We start from the raw sequence: 26,869 nt of genomic DNA on the forward strand, positions 1-26,869 counted from the left end.
CCTGTGAAAAACCTTGCAGTTCACTTAAAAAAAATCAAAACATTCACATAATCATGCCATCCAACACAAGGAAAACACAACCATCTCCCTTTTACCAAGGACAGACCCAAGCAAAATAAAATATTCTTTAAATTTCTTTGCTTCCACTTAAATTGCATGTTTTATTTCTCCCAATCCCAGCAATAGCACAGAAGCCCCATCATATCCATCCCAAACTGGTTTCTAGTAGGCTAAGATTATGGGAACCCTTATCAATGCAATTGATGCCAAGGGCTCCCAAACCCTGGGCACAAATGCGCCTGCAAAACAGATGAAAGGGAACAGTGCATTGGCCCAAATGTTTCCTGTGTCAGTTTGACTTGGCAATGCAATTTGCATCCTTGAAACTGACAGTCTGGAGGGGGAGGAGTAATGTGAGGGAGTGAAGTTGAAATTGCCTCCTATTAGCTCACTCTTTCAACATTAAACAGAGACCAAGAAAAAATGGTTCCAACATTTCACCGCATGTATTTCTTCTTATGCAGTCTAAGCTGAGAATGCCATGTAAATGGGTCACTGCGAAATGCAGCAATTTTTCTCCAATCAAAATAAGAAACAAACCAGTATGATCTCATTTCTATTAACTTTTGAAGGTTTACAGCAGTTAAAGTATTTTTGATTCTATGTATGAAGGTTAAAAAAATCATTTTTTTTTTTCATAAAATACAAGAGCAACCAATTTCACCATCGAGTAAAAGTAAAAACTGGGATTCTTTTTTAAATTAGTCCAAAGTGGCATTTTAGGAACTTAGTTGTAGGCTGCTGCGCTGACACCATGACAAACCAAAGTGTAGGGTTGGGTCTGGTTTTGTTTCGGTTTTCTTTTCAATATCCAATGCTCATGGATTAAGTTCTGGAAATGTTCCAATTGTAAGGCAGGGATCTGTTTGGATTCCACCACGGGTATGCTCCTTGGGTTGGATGCTGGAGGGTGAGGCACGTTTTGCCGGACCCATGTCGACTACCTAGTAGTCATCAAGGTCAAAAAATTCATCATCTCCTCCTTGGTATTCCATTCCCTGGAAATCTACTCGGTACCGCAAGATACCTGGGAAAGCAAATCAAAGAGTAAATCACCAGTGTTCCTGGGATGGGGAGGGTTCACTTCAATAAGGAAAGTCCAATTCCCTTGTAGAATTACAGAAAACAAAGAGATGATGATAAAAAATACAGTTCCAACCAAGGAACCTGCAACCATGTGCTGCCTCAACCTCCTGTCTCTGCCTCGTTGGATGAGCACACTTCATCTCATAGCTTGATTTTGGGATAGCCAGGAAAGCTTTGGCCTGAGACCCTGGCCGTAAGTTTAGTTTTCTTATTTGCTACTTACCTCCAATTCCACCAAATCCTTTCACAAACTGGGATCCTTCTTGTGACTTATCTGTGACAATTTCCAACGTTGCTCCAAATTTTTTATAGTTGTTAGCAAACCATTCCAGCAGGGGCATGCTTTCGATCAGCTCATGTTCTTGTCCTGTCTGCAAGGGTGACCATGAAAATACAGAAAAAATGGGATTAGGATGTAATCAAGACTTAGCCACCCTAGCTCCCGGACCCACGATCATTCTCATTCTCTCTCCTTATTAAGTGGGTGTGCCCTCTATGTGAATTCTGGTTTCTAATGACATAATTCTAATAGCACAGAAGTTCTTTTTCAAATAACATTCCTCCTCAGGCTCTGGCTCAATGATAAAATGTCAACACACACTTAGCAGTTTTTCAACTTCTGGTTCCTGTTGTCTCTAAAGTCAGGCTGTTGTAAAGTGTCTCCAGGCTGCACTCATTTAACAGCCCAGAAGAGACAAGCCAGATTTACTTTTTAGGGCAACCTTGTGAAAAACAAAGTCCTTCAACTCAGAATTTGAGGAACTTTAAGTGATCTGTGCTGGACAGGTGACACTTTTGTGGTGATGCATACAGACCAAAGCTGCAGAAGCTGTTTCAGTACAAAAGCTTATAAAGTGAGTGAAGAAAGCAGCACAGGATTCACAATGCAGAAGAGGCACTAGTCAATCAAATCTTCCTCTTTACTATTTCAAGAATGAGAATATTTAACTACTTCATGGCACGGTCTCCTTCCTTGGAATCAGACAGGCATGTAGCATATAAGACGTGACCACCTCCCGTTGCCCCCCACTGCCAAGAGTATGAAGTCTGGTATCTCAAAGCTGATACTCTACTTCGCCAATGCCCTAACATAGATTTCCTTTCCTTGCATTTATTACCAAACTAAGAAAACAATCACATACCTCTTTGTCTGTGAAATGAGATTTATCCTTCTCTTGTTCTGGAGTTAGATAGAGAATTTTCTCCTCTGTAGTATTGGGGGAAAAAGTATGTTAACCTAGTTCTTATACACTAGCAGATTTAAGTCCCATGAGATAAGTCAGGTTAGATGAAAGGGCTTCTGAATTCATTCTATCAACCTTCTTTTTATAAGCAATATTAGTCAGCATGCACTTAACGTCTACCAGGTATACTGCTCCTACTGTAAGTAAACACCAAACATACTCAAGATACAGTTCTTGTCCTCAGGAAATTTAACAGTCTTAAGCAGACATTTATCAGTTCAAGCAAAACAGTTTACGCAGACAGAAGCCACCTCTCCCAAATTTCCACCCCAGGTTTCCAGAACACAGAGGTCACCAACAAACCATAATCTTATTTAACTTTCTAATTCTCATACCTTCTGTGCCTTGGCAATGAAGAACATATCTCATTATATCCAGATTTTCATAGACTATTAGAATCTCTACAGCTCCCATTTCTAAAGCCTTTAGTGTATCTTCAACTCCAAAACAGTACTTGCCCGTGTCCTGACTGATTTCATCGAAGTATCGTCCTGTGATGAAGGATAGGTGAGGAAGCACATATATTAAAAGTTTCCTTTGTAGGGGCGCCTGGGTGGCTCAGTCGGTTGAGCGGCCGACTTCAGCTCAGGTCATGATCTCACGGTCCGTGAGTTCGAGCCCCGCGTCGGGCTCTGGGCTGACAGCTCAGAGCCTGGAGCCTGTTTCAAATTCTGTGTCTCCCTCTCTCTGACCCTCCCCCGTTCATGCTCTGTCTCTCTCTGTCTCAAAAATAAATAAACGTTAAAAAAAAAAAATTAAAAAAAAAAAAAGTTTCCTGTGTAGAAATAGACTTTCTGGCTCAAAATCCAGGAGATAGGGGTGGCTGGGTGGCTCAGTCAGTTGCACATCCTACTCTAGGTTTTGGCTCAGGTCATAATCTCATGGTCTGTGGGACCAAGCCCTGCATCAGGCTCCATTCTGACAGTGTGGAGCCTGCTTTGATATTCTCTCTCTTTCTCTCTCTCTGCCCCTCCTCGGCTTGCACACACATGCACTCTCTCAAAATAAATAATAAAAAAATAAACTTAAAAAAACCCAAGAGAGAGAAAATAGCAACTTAAAAATAAGAGCCAAAAGTTGTGAAAAGTCCTACCACTCTAGTTGAGGCTCTAGAAATTGACTCAAGAGTTAATAGCGGGGCCAAATACAGAACCACTTGGAAAAATGTGTGCTCCATAAATCAGAAACAAAGCCAAATAATGGCCAGATTTTTTTTTTTTTTTTTAAGGTTTGTTTATTTTTGAGAGAGAGCACAAGCAGGGGAGGGGCAGAGAGAGGAGAGGAGAGAGAATCCCAAGCAGGCTCCACGCTGTCAGCACAAAACCAAGCGGGGAACTCAGGAAACGTAAGAATAAGACCCAAGCCAATGCTTAACCGACTCAGCCACCCAGGTGCCCCAATGGCCAGATTAATCTTTAATTTGGTCTCTATTCACCACTGCATTATAAAAGATAATATGTGAAAACTGAAGTTTGGTTTCTATTGCCAAAGGGTAAAAAGAGTGGAAATACAAGCACACTTACTAGAACTCAAGAATAAAGGAAGATTAATGACTCCACTGAGGAAGATTTTAATACAAACGTTCAATCTTCCTCTTACCCTTTTGGCATTTTGTTACATATATATAATCACACACAAATATAAATACAAATACATTTCACATAATAAGTAAGTTGCATTTCACTGATACCTATTAATTTCTTCTCTTGAATGAATTTCACGTTGGAGAGGACTTCAGTAGATAGCTCGATAGCTTGGTTGAACCCATTTTCACCACCATAGGATATATCAACTAATTTTAAAACTTTTGACTGCAACCTCTGACATACACACATTTAAAAAAAAAAAAAAAAAAGGCATCATTAGTACTTCAAAACACCTTGACCAAGACACATTTCTTCTTAATGGGTCTTTAGCCACTTCTAACTAAAGTCTAAAGAGGGAGAATACGGGGAAAGAGCCCAGTATGTTCATGAGCAGGTCTCAGTGAGCAACACTGTAAAGTGTAACTTCCCCAGCCAGTCATATCACACATTTGATTAGATTTGACAACTCATTAATCACCAACAAGACTAAGTTCCTTGTTAAGGAAACAGGATATTGGTTCCTGCCATATAAAGTGGTTGAGTACAACACCACTTCTTTGGTTGAGATTTCTACCATATAATGCTACTCCCTCTCAAGAGCACCTTTGAAATGTGTTATGCCTGAGTCCATGTCGTAGACCAAAAGATTTTTTTGGATTAAATGCTTTAGGCTAATCAGCTCTATCATATTACTGGGAGTTTCACTGCTTTATTTACCTCCAGAAATAAATCAGAAGACCAGAAAAACCCCTACTTTCTCTGAAATCACATTCCATTTTGAGGCTAATTATAGCAATTCACTAAACCAGAAGCTGCCACCAGACCATAATGATTCTATCTAAAAATGGTTGGTTTTCAAAGAGAAAGAAGACCCAGAAAAGCGTGGAGGAGTGTTTCTTAATAAAAACCTGTCAACTTGTTTTTAAACATGAAATTCTGTCAACTTGTTTTTAAACATGAAATCTATCACTTGAAAACCAAAAAGATGTGCATGTCCCAGTGCTCAGAGGACCCACTACTCTCACCTAGCAACTTAACAGAGCATCTACTTCTCACTTACCTGATCAAACATATCAGATTGACTTAGTTCAGTTTTAAAGTCAGCTGATCCAGCTAAAACAAGACCAGCCACATTCACTTTGTCCCCAGAAATAAAGAGCTGTACAGCAGTCTCAGCTACTTTCCGAACATAGTTATGTCGCTTTTCCATTCTTAAACGAGCAAAACGCAAGGCTGACTGACCTCCTCTACCTTTGACACAAAAAGTGGGAAAAAATGGGTAATTAGTAAGAAGTAAAAAATAACTTGCTAATTAAAAACGAATCATGCCATTATCTAACAAAAAGACAGAGAAAAATTACTATTTATTTTAAATGAATGTTTGGCACAAACTGATACACATTTTCAGAATAAATACCAATTATCTTATCAAAAGAAGAATCATAAGCACCAATGAGTCATGTGTCATTTCATGATGCCTCTCATCTGGAGTTATTCCCTTTATGTAGTTGACCACCCCTTAAAAAAATATTTTATTTGTTAAAGTAATCTCTACCCCCAGTGTGCAGCTTGACTGAAATCACAACCCCATGATCAAGAGTTGCACGCTCCACCAACTGAGCCAGCCAGGTGCCCCTACAGTTGACCCTTAAGAAAAACACAGTATATTTCTGTAAATGTATTTTCTCTCTGATGATTTTCTCATTAACATTTTTCCCCTAACTTAAAGAATACAGTACAAAATATAATTAACATACAAAACATGTGTTAGTCAATTGTTTATGTTAATGGTAAAGGCTTCCAACAATAGGTTATCAGTAGGTAAGTTTTTGAGAAGTCAAAAATTGTATGTGTGTGTTTGGCGGGGGTGGGTGGCGAAAGTGCGTGCCTGGGTGGCTCAGTCAGCTAAGCATCTGACTCACTCCTGATTTTAGCTCAGGTCACAATCTCACAGTTCATGAGAGTAAGCCCTGCCAACAGGCTCTGCACTGGGTATGGAGACTGCTTGGGATTCTGTCTCTCCTCTCAAAACAAGTAAATAAATAAACTTAAAAAAAAAAGTTTTATATGGGTTTTCAACTGTGCACAGAGGTTGGGACCCATATGTGTTGTTCAGGGGTCAACTGTACTATTTGTTTCTTTTTTGCTAGATACAGAATGGGCTCATGTTCTCCTCCTGTGTTACCATGTTTCTTTGGGAGATCCACAGTGAATTTGTGTAGGACTTCTCTTGTGTTTCCTTGGAGTGTGCCAAAAAGTGCACCACTACCATCTATTACAATGAAGCCAAACTTGCTGTCATCCGAAAGTAGTGCTGTAAGAGCCTGAAAAGCAAACATAAGTTATCACACAATAAATAAATCCCAAAGCTTTGTTAGGGTCAAGACAAAATCCAAAAGGATGTACATACAAGCCCTTTTACCCCATCCACAATGGTAGGAGTACTTAAAGTCATTTTATGGAATAATTTAGACTATAGCTATAAATACGTAACCCATACGGTCAATTTTGAAACAGATGCAGGGAACAACACCAACAATAATGATAGAAAGCCTTTCAACAAACCTGACCTGGACACATGAATAGAAAACCAAGAGAGGTATAGGGTTCAGATTAATTCTATCCTTGATTTGATTTAGACTGATGGCAATCCATGGAACATAATGTTGAAATGAAAAGTCCAAACTCTAAAACAACAACAGTAGAAAAAGCTAACCTCCATCAGGTCACTTTCTGTATTATCCCATCATTAGCAGGCAGCATTCATTATAGCAAGTAAGGGTATCTTGTAAATCAACTCTAGAGAAGGAGTCCATGAGGAGAAAACCCAGAAAGTCTACAAAAAGATCTAGATTTGAAATGTTTCATTTAACATATATGTCTTGAATACCCTTAATGGTATCAGGATCTAAAACTCAATTTTATTAAAAAAAATTTTTTTTAATGTTTATTTTTGAGAGAGACGTGAGTGGGGGAGGGAGGGGGAGGGAGAGGAGGCGGGGAGAGAGGGAGAGACACACAGAGACAGACAGACAGACACACACACACACACACAGAATCTGAAGCAGGCTCCAGGCTCCGAGCTGGCAGCCCAGAGCCTGACATGGGGCTCAAACTCAGAAATCGGTGAGATCATGACCTGAGCTGAAGTTGGCCACTTAACGGATTGAGCCACCTAAAACTCAATTTTATTTTAAAGGTATTATATAGCTAATGATTTGGAGTTTTTCTGGGGGAAAATTCTCCTTCTAGGTTAGCTTATAATTATATCCCCATAGTTCTGTCCCCACAAAGAACAAATATTTAAATAGTCCTGGAACCCATATAGATGGGTCAAGAGTTTTCCTGATGGAATCTGCACACCTGGTAGATGACTAGTTCCTAGGTGCCAGGCTTCTTTGGAGTTAAAAAATACCCTTTCCATTTTAACTAAGGAAGAAAATATTTCCTTTAAGAATTGACCAGAAAGCAGATTAATCATTAGTAATCAATCTTTAATCATACCATATCTGAAAATTAGCATTAAGACATGAATGTTGTGCCATTATGTCACAATCTGTTAGGTGGCTTGATTAGTTTAGGTTTTCAATAATTCTGCTCATCAGGGAATACTTATCCCTCTTAAGAATGTGTAATTGTCCTGATGAAGCGACATAAATTGTGTTGTACAGCATGTCACATTCACATCTAGTTATCAACATATCAGCTGAAGCCAAAATAAACAAAGCTAGCAAGATTAAAGAGTACCTGGAAGGGTTAAGGTTTAGAAATACCAATGAAGCTAGCTTAATAAAAGCTAGATAACACAAGTAACAGGTACTACTTAAATTAAGACTTAAAATCTGCTTTCATGAAACTAGATACAGGTAAGTGGGACATGGTAGCTAAGAGCCTTCCCAATGAAGCTTTCGCCAAAAAGAGGCTGGCAAGATAGCCCAGGGAACAGTCTCAACCATCTATGCAACGAACCAAGATCCAACTGGAATTGGACTTCCTGTCAAGTTAGCAGAAATCATCCATTGTAAACTGTGTCGACAAATGTCAGTTCTAATTCCACTGTAGAGGTTTTTCCCTAGGTTGATGAAAAGCAAAAGACTGAACTAGGAGCCAGCTGTGAATTCCTGATTGTTCTACTGTTGACTGATTTAGGTCACTCTAATGAGGTTTCCTTTCCACCCTTAAATTTTATCTTATGGCAGCTCTGTCACTCAAAAGTTTCATGGGGAAATAAAAGCTCTTACAGTCCTAAAGGTTTTATAATTTGTGAACTGAAAACTAAGGATGCAAGAAATATAGGCAAGTATCATGGGTATACAGGGAGAGATGGAGAGATAGGCAATTATTTCTTCACCTCTAACCAGTTCTCCAAATCCAGTTTAGCACTTTCTTCAAACATGATGGTCATTCAGTGTGTCACAATGTATAATTTTTTTTTTTTTGAAAATAGCCAGCCTTGTGGTACAATGACTTAGAAAATAGTCTAGCAATTCCTCAAAAGGTTAAGCAGTTACCATTTAACCCAGCAATTTCATTCTTAAGTATATATACTGCCCTCCCATGAAAATGTATGGTCACACATATGGTACATGTATGTTCAGAGCACTATTATTCCTAATATTCCTGATGAACACATATATCAAATATAGCAAATATGATCTGGTAATAAAAAAGGATGAAGTACTGATGCTAAGTGAAAGAAACAAGTCACAAAAATCTACCCATTGTATGAAATGCCCAGCATAAGTGAAATCTAGAGAGACAGACAAAATCAATGGTAACCTAGAGCTGAGAGATCTTGGGGAGGCGGGGGTACGGATGGGGGGTGGGGGGGAGGATGGTAATGACTGCTAATGGATATAGGGTTTCTTTCTGGGATGATGAAAATACTGTTTGAACTTCTTACCTCTGTATGGAATTTGTTGTCACACAAATACAATGACGTATTAATCGGTTTGAAAGGTTCAAAGTCAATGTTGACTTTCTTTTCCTTTCCTTCTTCTGTTACAATGGTACCACAGTAAACAACCAGGCCATTTGGAGGTACTGCAAAAAACACAATTTCTCTACTTAAATCTATAGCTAATTTTCCTCAGTTAATAGAAAATGTTCCTAGTACTGTCCCTACTCCTTTATTATTTTTAAAGATTTATTAAGTAATCTCTACAACCAATGGAGGGCTTGAGCCTACAACCCTGAAATCAAGAGTCACATGCTCTAATGACTGAGCCAGCCAGGTGCCCGTGTCCCTGGTTCCTTTAAGTCATAATTTAAATAAAGCAGAAATATCTGTAAATCTCTCCGGCAGAATTCTCTCCCTAATTTTATTTTTTTTAAAAAAAAAATTTTTTTTTTCAACGTTTATTTATTTTTGGGACAGAGAGAGACAGAGCATGAACGGGGGAGGGGCAGAGAGAGAGGGAGACACAGAATCGGAAACAGGCTCCAGGCTCTAAGCCATCAGCCCAGAGCCCGACGCGGGGCTCGAACTCACGGAGCGCGAGATCGTGACCTGGCTGAAGTCAGAAGCTTAACCGACTGCGCCACCCAGGCGCCCCGTCTCCCTAATTTTAAAAATACTTGAGATGTTTAAAAAAGGAGGATTTACACTTTTAAGTAACTACTACTTAGCTTTAAAGAAAAAAAAAAGGGTAGAGAGGGGTAAGTTCCAAGGCCAAAGGTAAATTGCTGATAGCTATCTGAAAAAGATACAATAGTGACCAAAAGCATCATGGCAGGATCAAAGTGGAAAATATAACCAAAACACAATAGAGGAGGAAAATGATCAAATTCTAGATTACCTTTGTTATAAAGTTTGAGTCTTTGTTGTACAGATGTAATGGCTCCCAGGACTGAAAGGCGGTTTACTCGTGACTTAATGTTAGATGCAGTTCCAAACTCATCTGCTAACATTTTTGCCACTCGTGAAATCTGGTCTTTGGGAGGAATGATCAATGATATCATGCTTGTGCCATTGCTGTGAAAGAAAGAGTAACATCAGAGGTTCAAGTACCACATAAGTCAAGAGTTTAAATTCATGCTTATCATAGTAAAGGGAGCTAATGAAATCCCCTTAAAATCGAAATATATCACTCTCAATGATTAGGAAGATAGGGACTATTCCCGTGTAATCAAAGTATGCCCAGAATTAGGAAAAGTGATCAGAATGTGATAGGTACTCAATTATTTGAATCAATTTTAGCTAGCCAAAAGAAAAAGTAGTAAGGCACTTTAAAGGATGCTTGGGAAACACCTCATTCTTCAAGGGCAAAGAGAGAAGCTTTCATAATGGGGTGATAACAGGCTGGAATATGACAGTGAGTCCATGGTAGAAGCTTGGAATCTGGTGGTTCTTCAGTGGGAGAAGCCACCACAGGATGATACAACAAGTCTTTACAAAGTCTAGATGAAATAACTGAATATCATAGTGTCTCTCCTTTTCTTTAAATTCCAGGCTCACCATGAAAATTTAAAATCACTAGTTTAGCACCCTTAGGAACTAAACTAGTTCCTAATAGGAATAACAGAATCTTGGAATTCAAACAAATATCCCAATTAGGAAATCATACATCTAATCTATGTGTTTCTCTAAACGTATTTTACATATTAATCACTTTTTTAAAAGAATTCATTTTGACACAGTGTGTGGAGGGGGGCGGGGGGGGGAGAGGGAGGGAGAGAGAGAGGGAATCTGAAGCAGGCTCCTTGCTGTCAGCACACAGCCCAACGTGGGGCTCAATCCCACCAACTGTGAGATCGTGACCTAAGCCAAGATCAAGAGCCACTTAACCACCCAACTGAACCACCCAGGCGCCCCATATTAATCATTTTTCAATCTAAGACACACACACCCCATATATGAGAAATTGGCCAATTCAGGGTGCTCAAATTCCAGCTTCTAAAATTCAAAACCAGGACCAAACTCTGAACTATGAAGGATACTACTATCAAAGCCTTGCAACGTGGGAGGTCCCTTTTGAGCAGCCACCAACTTCTGTATAACCTCAGTATTGATGCCAAAACCTTTTTTAGCTACATTCTCCAGACATTTATTAACAAGATCTCATTTGAATATTTCTACTTCTACTTGAAGCAAACACAAAACTACATTATCAAAACAAATGAACTCATCACTAATCATCAGGGTAATGCAAATCAACACACAAAAACACTTCACACCCATTAAAATAGTTACCATCAAAAAACAAAATAACAACTGTTGGCAAAGACATGGAGATATTGGAACCCTATGTCTTGCTGGGTGATGTCAAATCACACAGCCATTATGAATAGCAGCATGGCAGTCGTTCACATAAACACAGAATTACCACATCATCTAGCATTGCCACTTCTGGGTATATACTCCAAAGAGTGAAACTGGGAACCAGATACTTAGGCACTAATGCTTACAGCAGCAATGTTCACAACAGCCAAAAGATGGCTAGAATTCCTACGTCTATCTATCCATTTGATGGATCAATAGTAACACAAAAAAGCGGTACATATATACAGTGAAATATTATTCAGCCTTAAAGGAAATTTGACACATGCTACAATCTGTATGAGCCTTGAACAATTTATGCTAAGAGAAATAAGTCATATACAAAAGGACACATACTGTATGATTCCACTTACATGAGGTATCTAAGAGTAGTCAAATTAACAGAGACAAGGGGCGCCTGGGTGGCGCAGTCGGTTAAGCGTCCGACTTCAGCCAGGTCACGATCTCGAGGTGCGTGAGTTCGAGCCCTGCGTCAGGCTCTGGGCTGATGGCTCAGAGCCTGGAGCCTGTTTCCGATTCTGTGTCTCCCTCTCTCTCTGACCCTCCCCCGTTCATGCTCTGTCTCTCTCTGTCCCAAAAATAAAATAAACGTTGAAAAAAAAAAATTAACAGAGACAAAAAGAACAGTGGGTGGCTGTGACTGGGGGGAAGGGGAAATAGGGTGTTTGTTGTTTAGCATGGTTTCAGTTTTCTAAGATAAAGAGAGTTCTGAAGACTGGTTGTGTAACATTGTGAACGTATTTTTAACACTACTTAACTGCATAAATAAATTGGCCAACATGGTTAAATTTCATGTTGTGTGTACTCTGCCACAATATAAAAGCTAAAAGTTCATTTATGATAACACAAAAATTTAAAGCACACATTCTCTTTAAATTAGGAGTTCTTGGGGGCACTCTACAATAAAATGTAGAAAAAACCTTTATCCACAGGTATCTGAAATTTTAAAATGTCTGGAAAAATATCTTCATATAGTAAAATTAATCCCGCAAATTTGTTTTTTCCCAGTATTAATGTTGGAAAAGGACCTCATTTACATAAGACCTTGCCCTTTTAAAGTCTTCTAAGTGGTAAATCCCTCAGTTCCCTTGCAATACAAGTTTTCTCTATAAGCAGACAAGCTGCCTATCTAGCCCTTCCAACTATCAGAATAGTTACATTCAGATTATCAGCTTATTTTCTATCTTTGAAACTGGCACTGTTTCTGTTGGGGTTTCTATTTAAAACCCAGAAGGTCAGTTCATAACCTTTGCGATACTTTCCTCAATGAACTACAAGTTGATCAATGACAAATGACAGTACCTGGTAAAGTATGGTGTGTGCTCTGCTGCCACCCCTTGGGTAGGGGAACAAGTATTCTAGCCAAACCAGAGAAGCAAGCAAATTTATGAGGAGCAAATTTACTTGGCATCACAAACACAATCAAAATGATCATAAAACAAAACTGCTTCAGGACAATCCTTTGCTCATGCACACACAAACACACATTAAGTCAGGTGTATCACTCTCTAAAATGTTTTTCATTTTAATGTTCACAATACAACTACATAAAAGGAATTTTTCTAAACCAGGAGAAGGTGCCCAGAAATAAAAAATTCTACGTAAAATTCTACCTGTGGCCATGTTCCAGTTTCTGAACTAGATGGAAAAAGAATTCCCAAATGAAACAAATGGTTATCTTCAATTACAAAAAAAAAGAAAAATGCTCTTTACCGTCAGTGAGTTCGTTGGATCCTATTTTTAAGCAACCAACTGTAACAAACTGCTTTTCTTCCAGTAATTTATCTTTCTAGGTTTCTAAAAAGGAAATTTCCTAAGAACCTTTCAGATAAGTCTTTAACAGAGTTATGTCAAACACTATAGGCTAAGGGGGAGAAGACTTTGCTTTCACAGGGACTGGAAACATTAGACACGTAAATTTAACTTCAAACATGGTCTACTGTAGTTGCCATTTACCTGTCTCTAAACAGGGGCTGTCAATTTATGCACAATAAGAAAATGTACAAAATGGGGAAAAAAGAAGATATATATGAGAAGTTTTAATATGGACTTTACTAGCTTGTGCTTATTCTCAGATTAACAATTCTCAAAAGAACGTATTTCTCTATCCCACGGGCTCTTGGAATCTTTAGGGATCAAAGGAGTTATTTCTCAAAAGGGCTCAGTTTTTAAAAGCTGACGTGCTCTGATTTACAGAGTAGTTTCCTAGGAGATGGAACTAGCAAAGAGGCAATCAGTAGGGAATGGAAAGAGAAGGGGCTCCAAGGATAGCAGGGGTGAAGGCTCAGCTCAGGAAGTTAACAGGCACCAGACCCCAAAGGATGGAAAATTTAAGGCTAAAGAGGATGTTGGGACAAATTCACTGAGTGAACCCAAAATGCCTGAAGGAAATCCTTAAAGCAAGATAATCATGCAGAGGACAAAGCAATGACCTTAAGATAAGCAGCTATTTACTTTCCACTGCAGATAGGTTAAGAAGATAAACATTCATTAAGCAACTTTGCTGTTATAGCACCAGAGTTGGACAACCAACCTTACACTTACAACCATGTAACATTCTACAGGACAAAGTAATGAAGACACCTGAGAACATTATCTTGCCATAGGTTTCCACTTAAGTAATTCAGAAATGTAGCTTGCAAAACAAAAAAACAAACAAACAAAAAATTCTACCAAGTTGCTAAATCTGAAACACTACTTAAAAGTTAGTTTTGGCCTCCTACTCCCTTTGAATTTTAATGCTCAAAAAATGACCTTTCACTAGTTTCCCCTTTACGTCTCTCTCTCTCTCTCCTAGGTGAGGGGGAGCACCTTAAATTTTTGAATTCATCTTTATTAAATGGATGGCCTCTATTTTAAAATTTAAAGGCTACTTGATAATATCTGAATTTTTTTTATGTTGGGTTTAACAGAAGCATATTTAAGTTTTACCAGGAAAGTTTCCAAACAAAATAACCGCTCATTTACCCCCAAGGCAAGCCACTCAAGGTCGCTAGACCAGTTTGTGTAAACACAAAAATAAAATCAAGGAAGTTGAATTTTCCTTTTTTCCTTTCCTTTTTTTTTCTTTCAGAAACACAGCACAGGGGAGGGGCAGAAAGAGAGGGAGAGAGAATCCCAAGTAGGCTCTGCACAATCAGCGTGGAGCTGGACCCCAGGTTCAAATCAAACTTGAGAACTGTGAAATCATGACCTAAGCCAAAATCATGAGTTGTACACTCACATGACTGAGCCATCCAGGCTCCCCAAGGAAGCTGAATATTTCAAAGTAACCCGAATAACCCACAGGGAAAAACAAGAAGTAAAACTCTCACCAAGGAGTTGCTGGCTACATATACAAACTACTACCTTTTTAAATTTAAGAGTTTTCATGTACTGGTCTGCTTTGCCACTATATCCTTTTTCAAAAATCAAAAGGCTTTCATTTAAGAGTTACTGAATTATAAGGTACAGCAATGATTCACATGCAGGTTGTAAAAACTGGGCAAAGCAAGACAGACAATACACAACAATATGCCACATAGGGCTTCCAGGGGCTTCTGCTCTTAGATTCCTTCTTACACAACAATGTGCCACATAGGGCTCCCAGGGGCTTCTGCTCTTAGATTCCTTCTTGTTCTCACCATTTTAGGGGCATTTTCCCTTATCAAAGAAGAGTTCATCAATGCTTTCAGAGACTAACTTCTGAGAAGTAAAATATTTGGGAGACAGAAGGAAGTAGTAGTTGTAAATAGACTAAATGCAGACAGTAAATAAAACTAGACAAAACTCAGGAAGGAAGAGAATTTAAATAAAGAGCTGACAGCTTTTCCTTCCTTCAGTCTCAAATAGATGGTTGAAGGAAAAGTTTCTCTCCTTAAGATGAGAGGTTATGATAGTGCCACCAGTTATCAATCCAAGGTTTTGTGAATCCTGAGCACTATTAACACAGAGACATTTATAAGGTTACCTGAAGTACCAGAACTACAATGTATTTCAGGAAGAAAATGCAAGGTAATCAGAACAAGCCTGGACTATGGGATGTGTGTAAGTTTAGGTCTCAGAATTCCAGCCTTTGGATTCAAGGTACCTTCTGATGAATGACACGCAGAGAAAATCTAGGCACTCTTTCACTTGTAAAGAGCTTATTAAGATTCATCAATAATGCTCAAGAACATTTTAGAAAGGTAACTGGAAAAAGAAAAAAACCTCACAGTTCAGTGACCTATTTGCATGAGAACCCTGAATCTCTGGAAAATTTTCTAAAGGAGCAAAACAAATGCTCAGCAACAAAAATTTCCCCTTCCTCCACCTTGATTCCATCACTCCCCCAATAGGGACAGTGACGGTGGTGGTGACTGTGATTAAGAGGGAGTCTCAATTTTCAGAATGACTGATTCCAACAGAATCAGCATCACTTCTGATGTGTAATTAGGGCTGAGGATCACTGGTTTGGCTAGCTTTCTGCGTCTGCAAGAAGGATCTCTTGGCCAGCTGAACTCAAATTCCATGACCTCATCCACACCTAAAGAAGATCAACTCACAGAACCCACCTGCAGGAGGTAAGATGCTGTCATTTACCCTTCCTGGCAGCAACACAACCACAATGAATTGTCCAACTTTTCCCAGATAGAACACAAATGTCCTGCTACCCCTCTCCTCACTCTTACGTAATGGAACTTTCAGGCTAGGAACCAGAACACTTTAGAGACTGCCTATAATACTTTGTAATTACGATTTAGAGTATGTGCTCACCAAGGAGATTTCATCTCAATGTTTGATGGAGTCGTGCCTAGGATATGGATGCCCAAGACTTCCCACCATCCCCTTTTCAAGCTCAAAAAACTCAACTTAAATCTCAGTCAAATCATTTCTGATAATTGCCAAGCTAGCCACATTATATGGATCACCAGCTGAAAAATCATTGAGTTCCTCTCCAATTTCTACTGCCTTTGTCTGTATTTCTTATTCACCATGGGGTTTCTATTTTTCTTTTACCAAACATACCAAGTTTAAACTTTGAGACTACAGCAGTCTTTCTGATATGGGTTTAATATGGGAACAGAGTAGGAGGCTGGTTAGGAGCACAGATTTTTTTTTGAAGATTTTTTAAGTACTCTTTACATCCAATGTGGGGCTTGAACCCATGATCCTAAGATCAAGAATCAACATGCTCTTCCAAATGAGACAGCCAGGTGCCCCAGGAGCACAGATTGGACCTCAGTTTCTACTTTCTTCCCAAGGTCATGAGGGTTCTGTAATACAGGTGAAGTACCTAGCATGGACAGCAGATAGGAAGTGCTCATTCAAAGGTAACCAGATGGAACTGCAGCTCCATGTACTCTACCCCTCTGCTCTTTAGTAGTATAATCGGAAAGAATTAACATGATAGCACAGTTGGGGGGGTGGTATTTCAGATGGTGGTAAGTTTTATTTGAATCTGAGTAAGTCCAGAGATAAAAGCTGACTTTGTGGTAGGCAACTACCATTCTTAGATTACAGGATTTATCAAATCTTCCAACAGAACAAAAGAACCAAACCAAAAATGCAGTTCAAATTAATATAGCTAGAGCAGAAGCAATTTTGTATAAAGAAAAGCAGAAATCCTTTCCCCTCTAACACTTTAAATAATTTTATTATACAAAAGCTTAAGTAGCTTTATCCTACAGCTGTGGCATGGTTCACGTTATTTTGATATAACCCAGAGTTAGCCACTACTTCTGTCTAGTTGTCAGTCACTTCAAAGATCTAACCCCACTTTCTCTTCCATCAAGTATCAAATAGTAAGATAACATGTTGCTTACACTAGGTCTATAGAAGCTTCTTAAGGGCACAAATCATTTTAGCACATGAATCTGATGAATAAACAAACGGTAATTCTTAACATCAGAAAGAGGATCTTCTATATTTGGTCTCCTCTAGGCAAACACCAGAGATTTATTCTAAACTACCATTTAAAACTTTGCTAGTCTTTGGAGAGGAACCAACATTTGCCTAGAAATGACTAAGTGTCCCAGCTTTCGCTTCGTTAAAAAACCCAAATCACTCCATTAGTCTTTAAACATAACAAAACCAATACTTCCAAAGTGTCTTCTTTTGCTTAATTTTGTTCATCCTGAACTTGATGCCCTGGCCCCTCATCATCTATGAGGCAGATTGGAGGTGGATGGGCCTGCCTTTTATAAATAGCTCAGAGAATACCAAACTAGGAGGGAGGATTCTATTACTGTTCAAAAGACTAAACAGAATTACCAGAAATTGGTTTATGCAATTGACCTTAGGGTCAGAAGCCATTACCAGATGGGACAAAGTCCAAGATCTGAATATACTGAGACATTAAAGCAGCTTCTACAGAGAAAAGAATAACTCACATGTCCCAAAAATTTCCAGCAGAAAGCTTACAAAGGTTCATTTTAGTATTTTACCCTCAAAAGCACTACAATTACTTAGTTACCCAAAACAAAAATGTATGTATCTGATGCCTTTTTATACAATTACAGGCATTCATTTGGTCTTAAAAAGAAAAATTTTAACAACTTCACAAAGTTAACCTAGTGGAATATTCCACCAGGGAGCAGAAGAAGCTGGAAAATTTCTCTAGTAGTCTCACATCAAGGCAAAGCCTACAGGTATCAGTCACAACCAGCATTAGGCACCAGTGTTCTATAAGGAATCCTAGAAATGAGATAGTTCACCTGATGTTTCTTTACCACCACTATAAGTACTTTTCACATAAAACAGAAGCCACTGCCTTCTTCTTACTGTTCTAATACACAAAATGAAATTCTGTGGAAGGATTTAAACCCAAGTTACTTCCCTCACCAGCGATGCTCATTAAGAGTAAATATGTTTGGTACTCAAGTTCTTCCTTGGGTAGATTTGCAAATAGCATGTCTGTTTTACTTTTATCTTTGCTCCTGGGTCTCAGCACACCTGCTCCCTCTAGTAAAATGCAAATCTCCTTGGACAAGAGTCCTCCTTTCAGAAGGGAATGGGAGATGTTTCTACTTAGCAAAGAAATACCAATCAAAGAGGAAGGCAGCGTGGTATAATAAGATCACAGGCTTTGAAATCAGGAAAGTAGGAACAGAAAATCCAGCACTGCCCCTCACCAGGGTGGGGCGTGATGTTAGGCAAGCTACTTAATCACTCTTTATTTCAATTTTTTCATCCGTGAAATGGCAATAGTTTCCTCACAGAATTGCTGTGAGGAGTCAAAATGTAGGCTATTCACCTCATCTTTAGAAAACTAGTTTTGGGGCGCCTGGGTGGCGCAGTCGGTTAAGCGTCCGACTTCAGTCAGGTCACGATCTCGCGGTCCGTGAGTTCGAGCCCCGCGTCGGGCTCTGGGCTGATGGCTCAGAGCCTGGAGCCTGTTTCCGATTCTGTGTCTCCCTCTCTCTCTGCCCCTCCTCCGTTCATGCTCTGTTTCTCTCTGTCTCCCAAAAATAAATAAACGTTGAAAAAAAATTAAAAAAAAAAAAAAAAAAAAAAAAAAAAAAAAGAAAACTAGTTTTATTAAAACACATCTCAGCCACGAACCTCTAACCCTGTCTTTCCTGAGAATTCTCTTTGCTTAAATGGAGTCATTAAGCCCAGAAGATGCCAGAAAATAGGAGCCAAGAAAGGAAGAATATTTTTTAGTAAAATCTAAAAACACCCAGAGGTATTAAGGAATTAATGTTTGGGGATCAGCACTTTTCATTACTTGCAAATGAAAGTTTATTTAGGTTGAAAGGCAAACTGTTGGGACTGTCTTAAGCTTTGTCATGCCAACTTTACGAACAAGGCACACATGCACAAATGCTCTGTGCTATTTCAATACCCTGACAGCTCACCAACCATCAACCAACACAAAGCTCTTGGATCTAATTTTAGATTAACTGGCTTTCAATCAAAAATGAATTTCAATTACAATTTCAAAGCCATAGAGCAGTTACAGCTTCACTCCATCACTGTATCAAAGATACTGTATCAGCCAAATACTACTGCCCAAGGTAACATTCTATGACAGTACCTGCCTTGCCTAGGAAATCTGCCTGAGTAGTTATACAACCTTTTTTGGTATCTGATAATGTCCAACACCTCATTCTAGACCCTAATCATCATCTTACAGCACACCCCTCTTCAACATGTACTGTGTTATTCTGTACTTACTAACATGGGTCTGGAAATGGTTCATATAATCAATTCAGGGTTGTGTGTCAGACCATGTTCTCACTGCATTACACATTTCTTTCAAAATGTCCAGTGTCCAACCTACAGATATTTAAGTTTGTAAGCTAACTGGTTAGTAGTAAAAATGCATTTGTAGGCTTCAATTTTTATATATCTAGAACTCTGGATGTGAGTTTGGAGAAATATCTGATTTAGAGGGCCACAAATGTGGCAGGGAAAAAAATCTTTTGTTTTGACTAAGAACATTCTTCTCAAGGAGACCTTAGAGCACCAAATGAAAATGTGAAAACAGAAGAGCACAGGCACAATATCCCCAAGTTAATCTGCATGACAAGAGGTAGTTTTCAGGCATCTGAAGACAGCAAGTCCTCTGAACTGGATAGGAAGGATGGGGACAAAAGACAAAGCATACACTGGATGTAAACTTCATGTTTGAAAACTGCTGTTAATTACATACAAATTAAGCAGACTGAAAGAGCTGGATTAAAGCACAGGAAACACGATCAATGTAAACATGTAAGAATCAAATCTGTTTTCATCTTTGTATCTGTAAGAGAATAATGAAATTATGGCTTGTAAAAACTCAATTATGTTTTGGGGGAGGTGAGAAGAGAGCAAAAAATTATTTCTCTTAATTTTCATTCACTGATACTCAGAGAAAGAAAAGGTATCTGTTCAGAAAGTGACAAAAATAAGAAACAAGAAAGTTTCCTTTTTTTTTTTTTTTTAATTTTTAATATTTACTTTTGAGAGAGAGCAAGTGAGCAAGCGAGCACAAGCTGGGGAGGGGCAGAGAGAGAGGGAGAGAATCCAAAGCAAGCTCCAGGTTCTGAGCTGTCAGCACAGAGCCCAACCTGGGGCTTGAACTCAGACTGCAAGATCATGACCTGAGCTGAAGCTGGATGCTTAACCAACTGAGCTACCCAGGCACCCTGGGAAGTCTCCATTCTTAATACAAAGCAGGCAAAGGTTTAAAGTGTGTCCAGTGGCATTAGATAGAGCTGTTATCAAAGGAAACTTCATGCTCTTTGGGTAAAGTGCCCACAAGAAACCTAATTTCCAACCTGCTGGAAAGAAGGGCCTCAAAGCCCTCTCTCTAATCCCTCTCCCCCTCATTAAGGTAACAGATTGCTGAGGGGCACCTGGGTGACTCAGTGGGTTGAGCAGCTGCTTTGGTTCAGGTCATAATTTCGTGCTTTGTGGGTTTGAGCCCCACATCAGGCTCTGTGTGGCTAGCTTAGAACCTAGAGCCTGCTTTGGATTCTGTGTCGTCCTCTCTTTCTGTCACTCCCTTGTTCGTGCACTCTCTTGCCTCAAAAATAAATGTTAAAAAAAAAAAGATAACAGGCTGCTGAAGAATTAATAGACACCTATAGAATGTATCCTACAAAAAGGTTCTATTCTGAGATCCATAGAGAACACGCCAGACTCTGAAGAAATTTCTGCTGTTCTAATTCTTAGTTTCAGCAGTGGTCTAGGGAAGAGAGGCAAATTTTTCCTTCGGACTCTTCAAATAAGATCTAAGACCATTCAGCTCTGCTCCCAAACTTATTTTAAGTTTTCTCACAAGAGAACATCCGGCACAAGGGGCCACACTGAGGACATCCTCAAACTCCAAGCTTTTAAGAAAAAGAGCCCTCTGATAAAAGGTTCCAACTGGTCTGTGTGTATGGGGGTGGGGGGGAGACACCTATAATCCACACTGCATTTGGCCTTAAAAGTTACTCTAATTAGACACTTGTGCTTACCTAGGAGTGTGTCCACAGTAAGCCTTCCCTTCCTGGAAGGATAAGTATATCTGCTACTACAATGAGAAGTCTGTCAAGGATTGAAATTCAAAGACAGTAATTGTTCATTAGGTTCACAGTGCATAAAACATTATTTCTGAATCAACAGCTGTTAGAACTAGTTCTGAGTTGAGGCAGGCAACCAATGACACTCAGGAGTGCATGAAGGCTACCACACCCTATCAAATATCTTCTCTTCCCTTTTTTCTCTTCTCATGGCTCAGACCTGTTGGTGGCATTTGTATCCTGACCTCTTAGTAAGAGACTAAGACCTCTGTCTGTAGTTGTAATTTAGTCTACGTTCATCTCTTCTCAAGAAATTAAAAACATTCTAATTTTTGACTTTTTTTTTTTTTTTTACCTAAGTAAAAATAAAAGTATCTAACATTCATGGCTTTGAGAACATTACACATGTCATTTAGGTGAATGTTCTATTAACCAACAATTTTCACTTGGGGAAGGTATTCAAACACATTTAATATACTTTACTCGATTCAAATCATATTCATAGCCTGTCCAAATTATTTGTCTGTTAAGGTTAAAAAAAAAACCTATTCAACAATCTCACAAAATTAATTTTAATTCAACATAATGTGAAGAATTTTATAGAGATTTATTAAAAAAAGGGTTATATGGTATAAGAAATGTATGTGGTTTTCGTCCACAGCTTTTGACAAAGATTCTGAAACCCTTAGAATTTCCTAGGTTATGGGAGGTTTTTGTTACTCATAAGGAGTCTCTAAAGAGCACACCAGACTTATTAATGAAGTGACTAACGGTGGGTCTCAGAATGGGGTGGGGGTCACCAGAAAGGCCAGGTAACTACCTGAGGGTTAGAACTTTCAGCTCCATCCAAAGAGCTCTGGGTAAGGTTTGGAGCATGAAGGAGGGACAATCTGCAGATTAAGTTTTATAATGTCTTGAACAAGATTTAGTGAACGTCTGGGTTGGTTAACCTAGGATGTATGCCCCAGTTCCACAGGGACAGAAGCTCCTATACTCAGATGCTTCTGGACCTAACCCTAAGTACTCTTCATTTGTATCCTTTATAATATATCAGTAAATCTAAGTAGAGTATTTCCCTAAGTTCTGCGGGCCATTCTAGCAAATCATTAAGCCCCCAATTTAAAGCCTGTAGGTCAGAAGTAGGGGAAGCCCAGACTTACCACAAATGGGGGCAGTCTTATGGGACTGAACACTTTACCTTAGGGGATCAGATGATAAGTTTATGTAATACTAGAATTAAACTGTAGGACATTCAGCTGTTATCCTCTAAGACTGGAAAAATGCTTGGTGTGGGACCCTCTTCCCAATTTGGTTTCAGAACTATTTAAGAGTAGAGCAGAAAAGAAGCTATATTTTGGGAAAGAAAAGACAGTGATGTATATAGCCAAATTATTTCTATTTTCTTCAAAGTCAAAATATCTACAAATTGTTTTTTAATTAAACAGGAAAATTTAAAAATGCCAAAGACCACTACAGAAGACCTAAATAAAGTTTACAAACTGTGCAGATCTTCAAACAAGGGTTATTTGAGCCTTCATTATTTCTGACATATACAAGGTTCCCTCATCAAAATAAGTGAAAAAGTATTCTGACACCTACAGATGCAATTTAGCCCAAACTAACCTTGTCTCTCACATGTACCATTGTCCTTGGCTATAACAGGCTCTGGCAATGATTTTATTACCTGAAAACTATAAAGCTTCCATCCTTATTTCTGGGGCTATTTCTTGACGGTTCAAAAAAACATTAGCAGGAAAAAAACCCACCCCCCAAAAATTTCCCACCTACCTTTCTTGTAACATTATATTCCACTTGCTTTAGTTCCTTACCCAGAATACCCACAACCACAGTTCCATTCACATGGCTCTAGTTCCAGTTTTGGCTTACATACACATTTGTCCCCATTAAGCCAACGATGGAGAATCATCAACCAGGAAGAACTTCCACTAACATTAAGTGGGAGTACGTATACCAAAAAAAGTGGCATATTATTTAACACACACACAAAAACTAACATTCAACTAAACTTACATGATACTAAATAGGTCTGTTTCAGCTAACTTAAATTTAAGTTATATGACTAATACTTCTTTCAATTTAGAAAATTAAGTACATTGTGGGCTACAAAAAGACTCCTGGCCAAGTTCCCTATGTTAGTCATTTTGGCTCTTATAAATGCTCTTCCACAGATATGACAATATTAAAAGGCTGTTATAGCTTAGATTACAATTTGAGTCAATCCAGCCTTATATTTTTTGAAAACATTTAATATATCCACTGCACTGTGTAACACACTAGTTCAAGCCCTGGGCTCTGCTACACTTCAGATACCAAGTTATTTAACCTCTCAGCCTCCATTGCCTTGGCTATCAAATGGTGTCAACACTTTCTGCCAGGATTAATGAAGTAGCGTACTGCTTAACAGTGTCTAGAACATACTAACTACTCCATAAAGTATGTGCTTAGAAACTTCACTCTGTTCAGATGTACTTAATTAGTGAGTCCATTTTGCAGCAGTTCCCTTTTAAAGCTAAATATGGGTAATATTATCAAAAGATAATCACAAATTGACTCAATTTCAAAATTACTCTTATCACACCATACTTTATAGCTGTTAAAAACAAACCAATCTGATTTTCATGCCCAGAATTCTACACTACTGGGAGGGGAAAAAATTTGTTTCAAAAACAATTCTATTATCCACCAGTAAATTTCACTATCTAGTGCTAATAACCATGCTTGAACATTTTCAGTTTTCTCCTTAAATCCACAGGCTGCCCAACACCAGTACGTATAGATTCATTTGGTCATTCAGTTTGTCTTTAAATGTCATTACACTTCTTAAAATATCTTAGTGTTAAGAAAACATTTCTCACTGTACATACACTAAGATAATCTGAGTCAGACTTTAATACAGTTCAGCCATGAACATGAAATCTTGCTATTCCTGAAAAGAAATTGGTATGTACTGGGAAACTTCTGAAGCAAGCTGAATACACTTGTTGACTCTACTAATACCCAGAAGTAGCCAAGATTTAAAATTTTCATGGGATTAAGATGCAATCAATTCCTGAATAAAAGCAAAGTAGGAAATGATTATCAACCACATAATTTGTTTAAAGGAAGACTACTCCCAGCTATTTGAGAAAGCTTTAATTCTGGTCTAAAATGTCCAAACTAACTTCATCACTAAAAAGTAGTCACTAAGAACCTCATTTTTGGTGAGCTTTAAACTTTACTGAACTTTGCTAATAAAGGGATAAAGCCTTTAAAAGCTGTAAAGAGGAGCTTAATGGTTTCAAGTGGCTAGGTAACATGGCAAGGGACAAATATAAGAATTAACTTCCTTCATCAAGCCGTAGAAAGAAATGCTGTTATTACATGCAATGTTTTATTTTTAATGTTACTACACTCAGACAATAAATTATAATCGTTAATTTATTTTAGACTTCCTAAGAGAATATAACGTATGCAGTTTCTAATGTGTGAACCTGCCTCCAAATTAAAGTAGTAAGAGAACAAATCTACAGGTCATATCCAACTTTAAACACTGCATCAATGATGCATAAAAGCCATACTCAATTGAAAGTAACACAACAGAAAATCCCAGTGAAATGAAAGAACCTGGCTAGCTAATTCCTAGTAATGCATCAGACATAATGGGTCAGGACCTGTATTACCCCTCCTGTAATATAATGTGCTCACACTTGGGGAATAATTATTCAATTTACCATATGGCACAGAACCATCTGGGTTCAAGTTCCTGTAAGATTATTATATAGGTCTGAGTATTTTATTAAGTTCAAAGAAACAAACTTAAAAAAATAAGCTGCCACCTTCAATTTCCATCAGGGAAAGAGTTAGCAAAAGCCCAAGTCACTGAACTGAGCCAAACTTTCAGAAGCTTCATTTCAAGCAGAAATGTCACTTAGTAAGAACAAGACACAAGGGCAAAACCAATTATCAACCCTAGCTCTTTGGTGTAACTAAGTACACCTTATTTCATAGGGTAACAATTAAAAGCTTAATTAATCTATCATTGTAAGCCAACCAATCAAAGACAAACCTGGACTGGAAACCAGAATGCACAATTCTTGTGCTGAAAACAAACCTTCAAAATGGCCTGGGGCAAGGCACTCTGCTATTCTAAGAATGCTCAAACATACAAATATGTCATGTTCCAAATGCTTTTTTGGGCCACTTCCTGTAACCAAAAAGTTCCTACAACTGGAAAAAGAACAAAATAAAGTGAGAAAAGGGGAGTACCTCTGACACAACTTTACCAAGTAATTCTTTGTTAACCTAAAAGGAGCATATACACCCAGTTTCAATATAACATTTCCATAGTGCACATCCACAAAATTTACAAAAGGAGACCCAAAGCCCATCTAATTCAGTTATGAATTTCAACAAGCACTAGTACATCAGGAACCTCTATCCCTGAAAGTTCCAGAGAGAGGAGAAAAACGACCCTGTTAACAGTTCACATCAACTGCCCCATGATCCGGATTTCTCCTGGATATACAGACCCAGGCAACCAAAATGTCCCTTCTATCCGACCCCGCATATGTTGGCATTTTCAATTTATAGGCGGATACTTTAAAAGCTAAAACCAGGAAGCTCCGGGGGTAACTAGAGGACTTGGGGGAAGTCATCTGGGAAGAGCTGGAAGACCCAGAGATATCAGAGGAAGTCAGAAAGAGGTTGTCCCTGACCACGTCTCCGTCCTGTCCCATCCAAACTTCACCCACTCGGGTCTCAGAAAAACAGGAGGGAGAGGCCATTTTAATAAGGTATGGCTGAGACACATGAAGGAAGAAGAGAGGAAATCAGGGAAGAGCGTTCGGAAGGGAAGGCCGAGCCCTTTCTCCCCAAGTACCCGAGTAGGGTGGCAGCACCTGGAGTCGAAGAGGGAAGTGTTGGATTCAAGTGCCTGGGAGAGATTCAAAAGTAGCAATGACCTCTCACGTAAGGGGTTAAGTGGTCCGAGACCCGGGAGCGGGGCCCCTTATGCCCCGAAGCAGGGGAAGGATCCCTTCTCGGACCAACCGCGCAGACCCTCGCCCCTGGGTCGGGGGCTACTACCCAGAGATCCAGAAGGCGGGAGTTGACTAGTGCCTGGTTCTCCTCATCCGGCCATGCGGCGCGGGGGCGGCCATCCTGAGGGGTCCGGGAACCAAGAGGGCACGGGGGGGCCGGACGCGGCGCTCACCCGCGGGCCGCCTCCAAGCTCTTGATGAGCTTCTTGATCTTCCAGATCTCCACGTTCCTATCGGCAGCACTGGGGTCGTCCGCCATCTTCTCGCCTCCTCCTCCCTAGAGCGGCCCGGCGGGGCCCGGAGACACCAAGACCACAGAGTTAGCGCCGCCGCTGGGGCAGAGCGGCCCCCTTCCTTGCCACCCCCGAGAGGCCCTCTTCTTTCTGCCCCGCGCAGCCCGCCGCGGCGGTCGCTGGCTTTTCCCTCCCTCGGCTTACCTAAGGGCCCAGTCCTGGGCGGCAGCGGCTGCTCCTCCCCGGCGGCGGCTCCGCGGCGGCGGCTCTGACGTAGGACACCGGCTCCCTCTCTCCAGGCAGCTGCATGTGTTGCAATCCGCTCACATGGGGCCTGTGACATCACTTCCTCCGCCAGAGGCTAAGTGGAAGTCGGCGGGCGGAAGGGAGGG

At 39.5% G+C, this 26,869-nt stretch overlaps 1 protein-coding gene across 2 annotated transcripts; it reads right to left on the reverse strand.

The window, feature by feature from the left end:
- Positions 1 to 141: 141 nt before the first annotated feature.
- On the reverse strand, positions 142 to 26,817 carry ETF1 (eukaryotic translation termination factor 1). Of its 2 annotated transcripts, XM_040444609.1 has the most exons (11): positions 26,682 to 26,817; positions 26,418 to 26,521; positions 9,775 to 9,950; positions 8,880 to 9,019; positions 6,162 to 6,300; positions 5,037 to 5,227; positions 4,081 to 4,210; positions 2,726 to 2,881; positions 2,289 to 2,353; positions 1,370 to 1,517; positions 142 to 1,087 (listed from the first exon to the last, which is right to left on the reverse strand). In XM_040444609.1, exons 2-11 carry the CDS (start codon positions 26,501 to 26,503, stop codon positions 1,005 to 1,007), a joined length of 1,314 nt encoding a protein of 437 aa, XP_040300543.1. In that variant the 5' UTR covers positions 26,504 to 26,521; positions 26,682 to 26,817; the 3' UTR covers positions 142 to 1,004. The 2 variants fall into 2 exon arrangements, with proteins under 2 accessions (XP_040300543.1, XP_040300544.1); XM_040444610.1 differs by lacking the exons at positions 26,418 to 26,521; positions 26,682 to 26,817 and adding an exon at positions 26,291 to 26,388.
- Positions 26,818 to 26,869: the final 52 nt, after the last annotated feature.

This window comes from Herpailurus yagouaroundi, unplaced genomic scaffold (genome assembly GCF_014898765.1).
Source record: "Herpailurus yagouaroundi ecotype Mexico unplaced genomic scaffold, PumYag 192, whole genome shotgun sequence".
Lineage (NCBI taxonomy): Eukaryota > Metazoa > Chordata > Mammalia > Carnivora > Felidae > Herpailurus > Herpailurus yagouaroundi.

Excerpts from the sequence above, each read along its gene's own strand:
- ETF1 (XM_040444609.1), bottom strand. The coding sequence starts at position 26,503 with ATGGCGGACGACCCCAGTGCTGCCGATAGGAACGTGGAGATCTGGAAG. Across the intron at positions 9,020-9,774 it reads ACTCAAACTTTATAACAAAG|TACCTCCAAATGGCCTGGTT; the intron begins GTAATCTAGAAT and ends TGTTTTTTGCAG. Across the intron at positions 4,211-5,036 it reads AATCTGATATGTTTGATCAG|AGGTTGCAGTCAAAAGTTTT; the intron begins GTAAGTGAGAAG and ends TGTGTATGTCAG.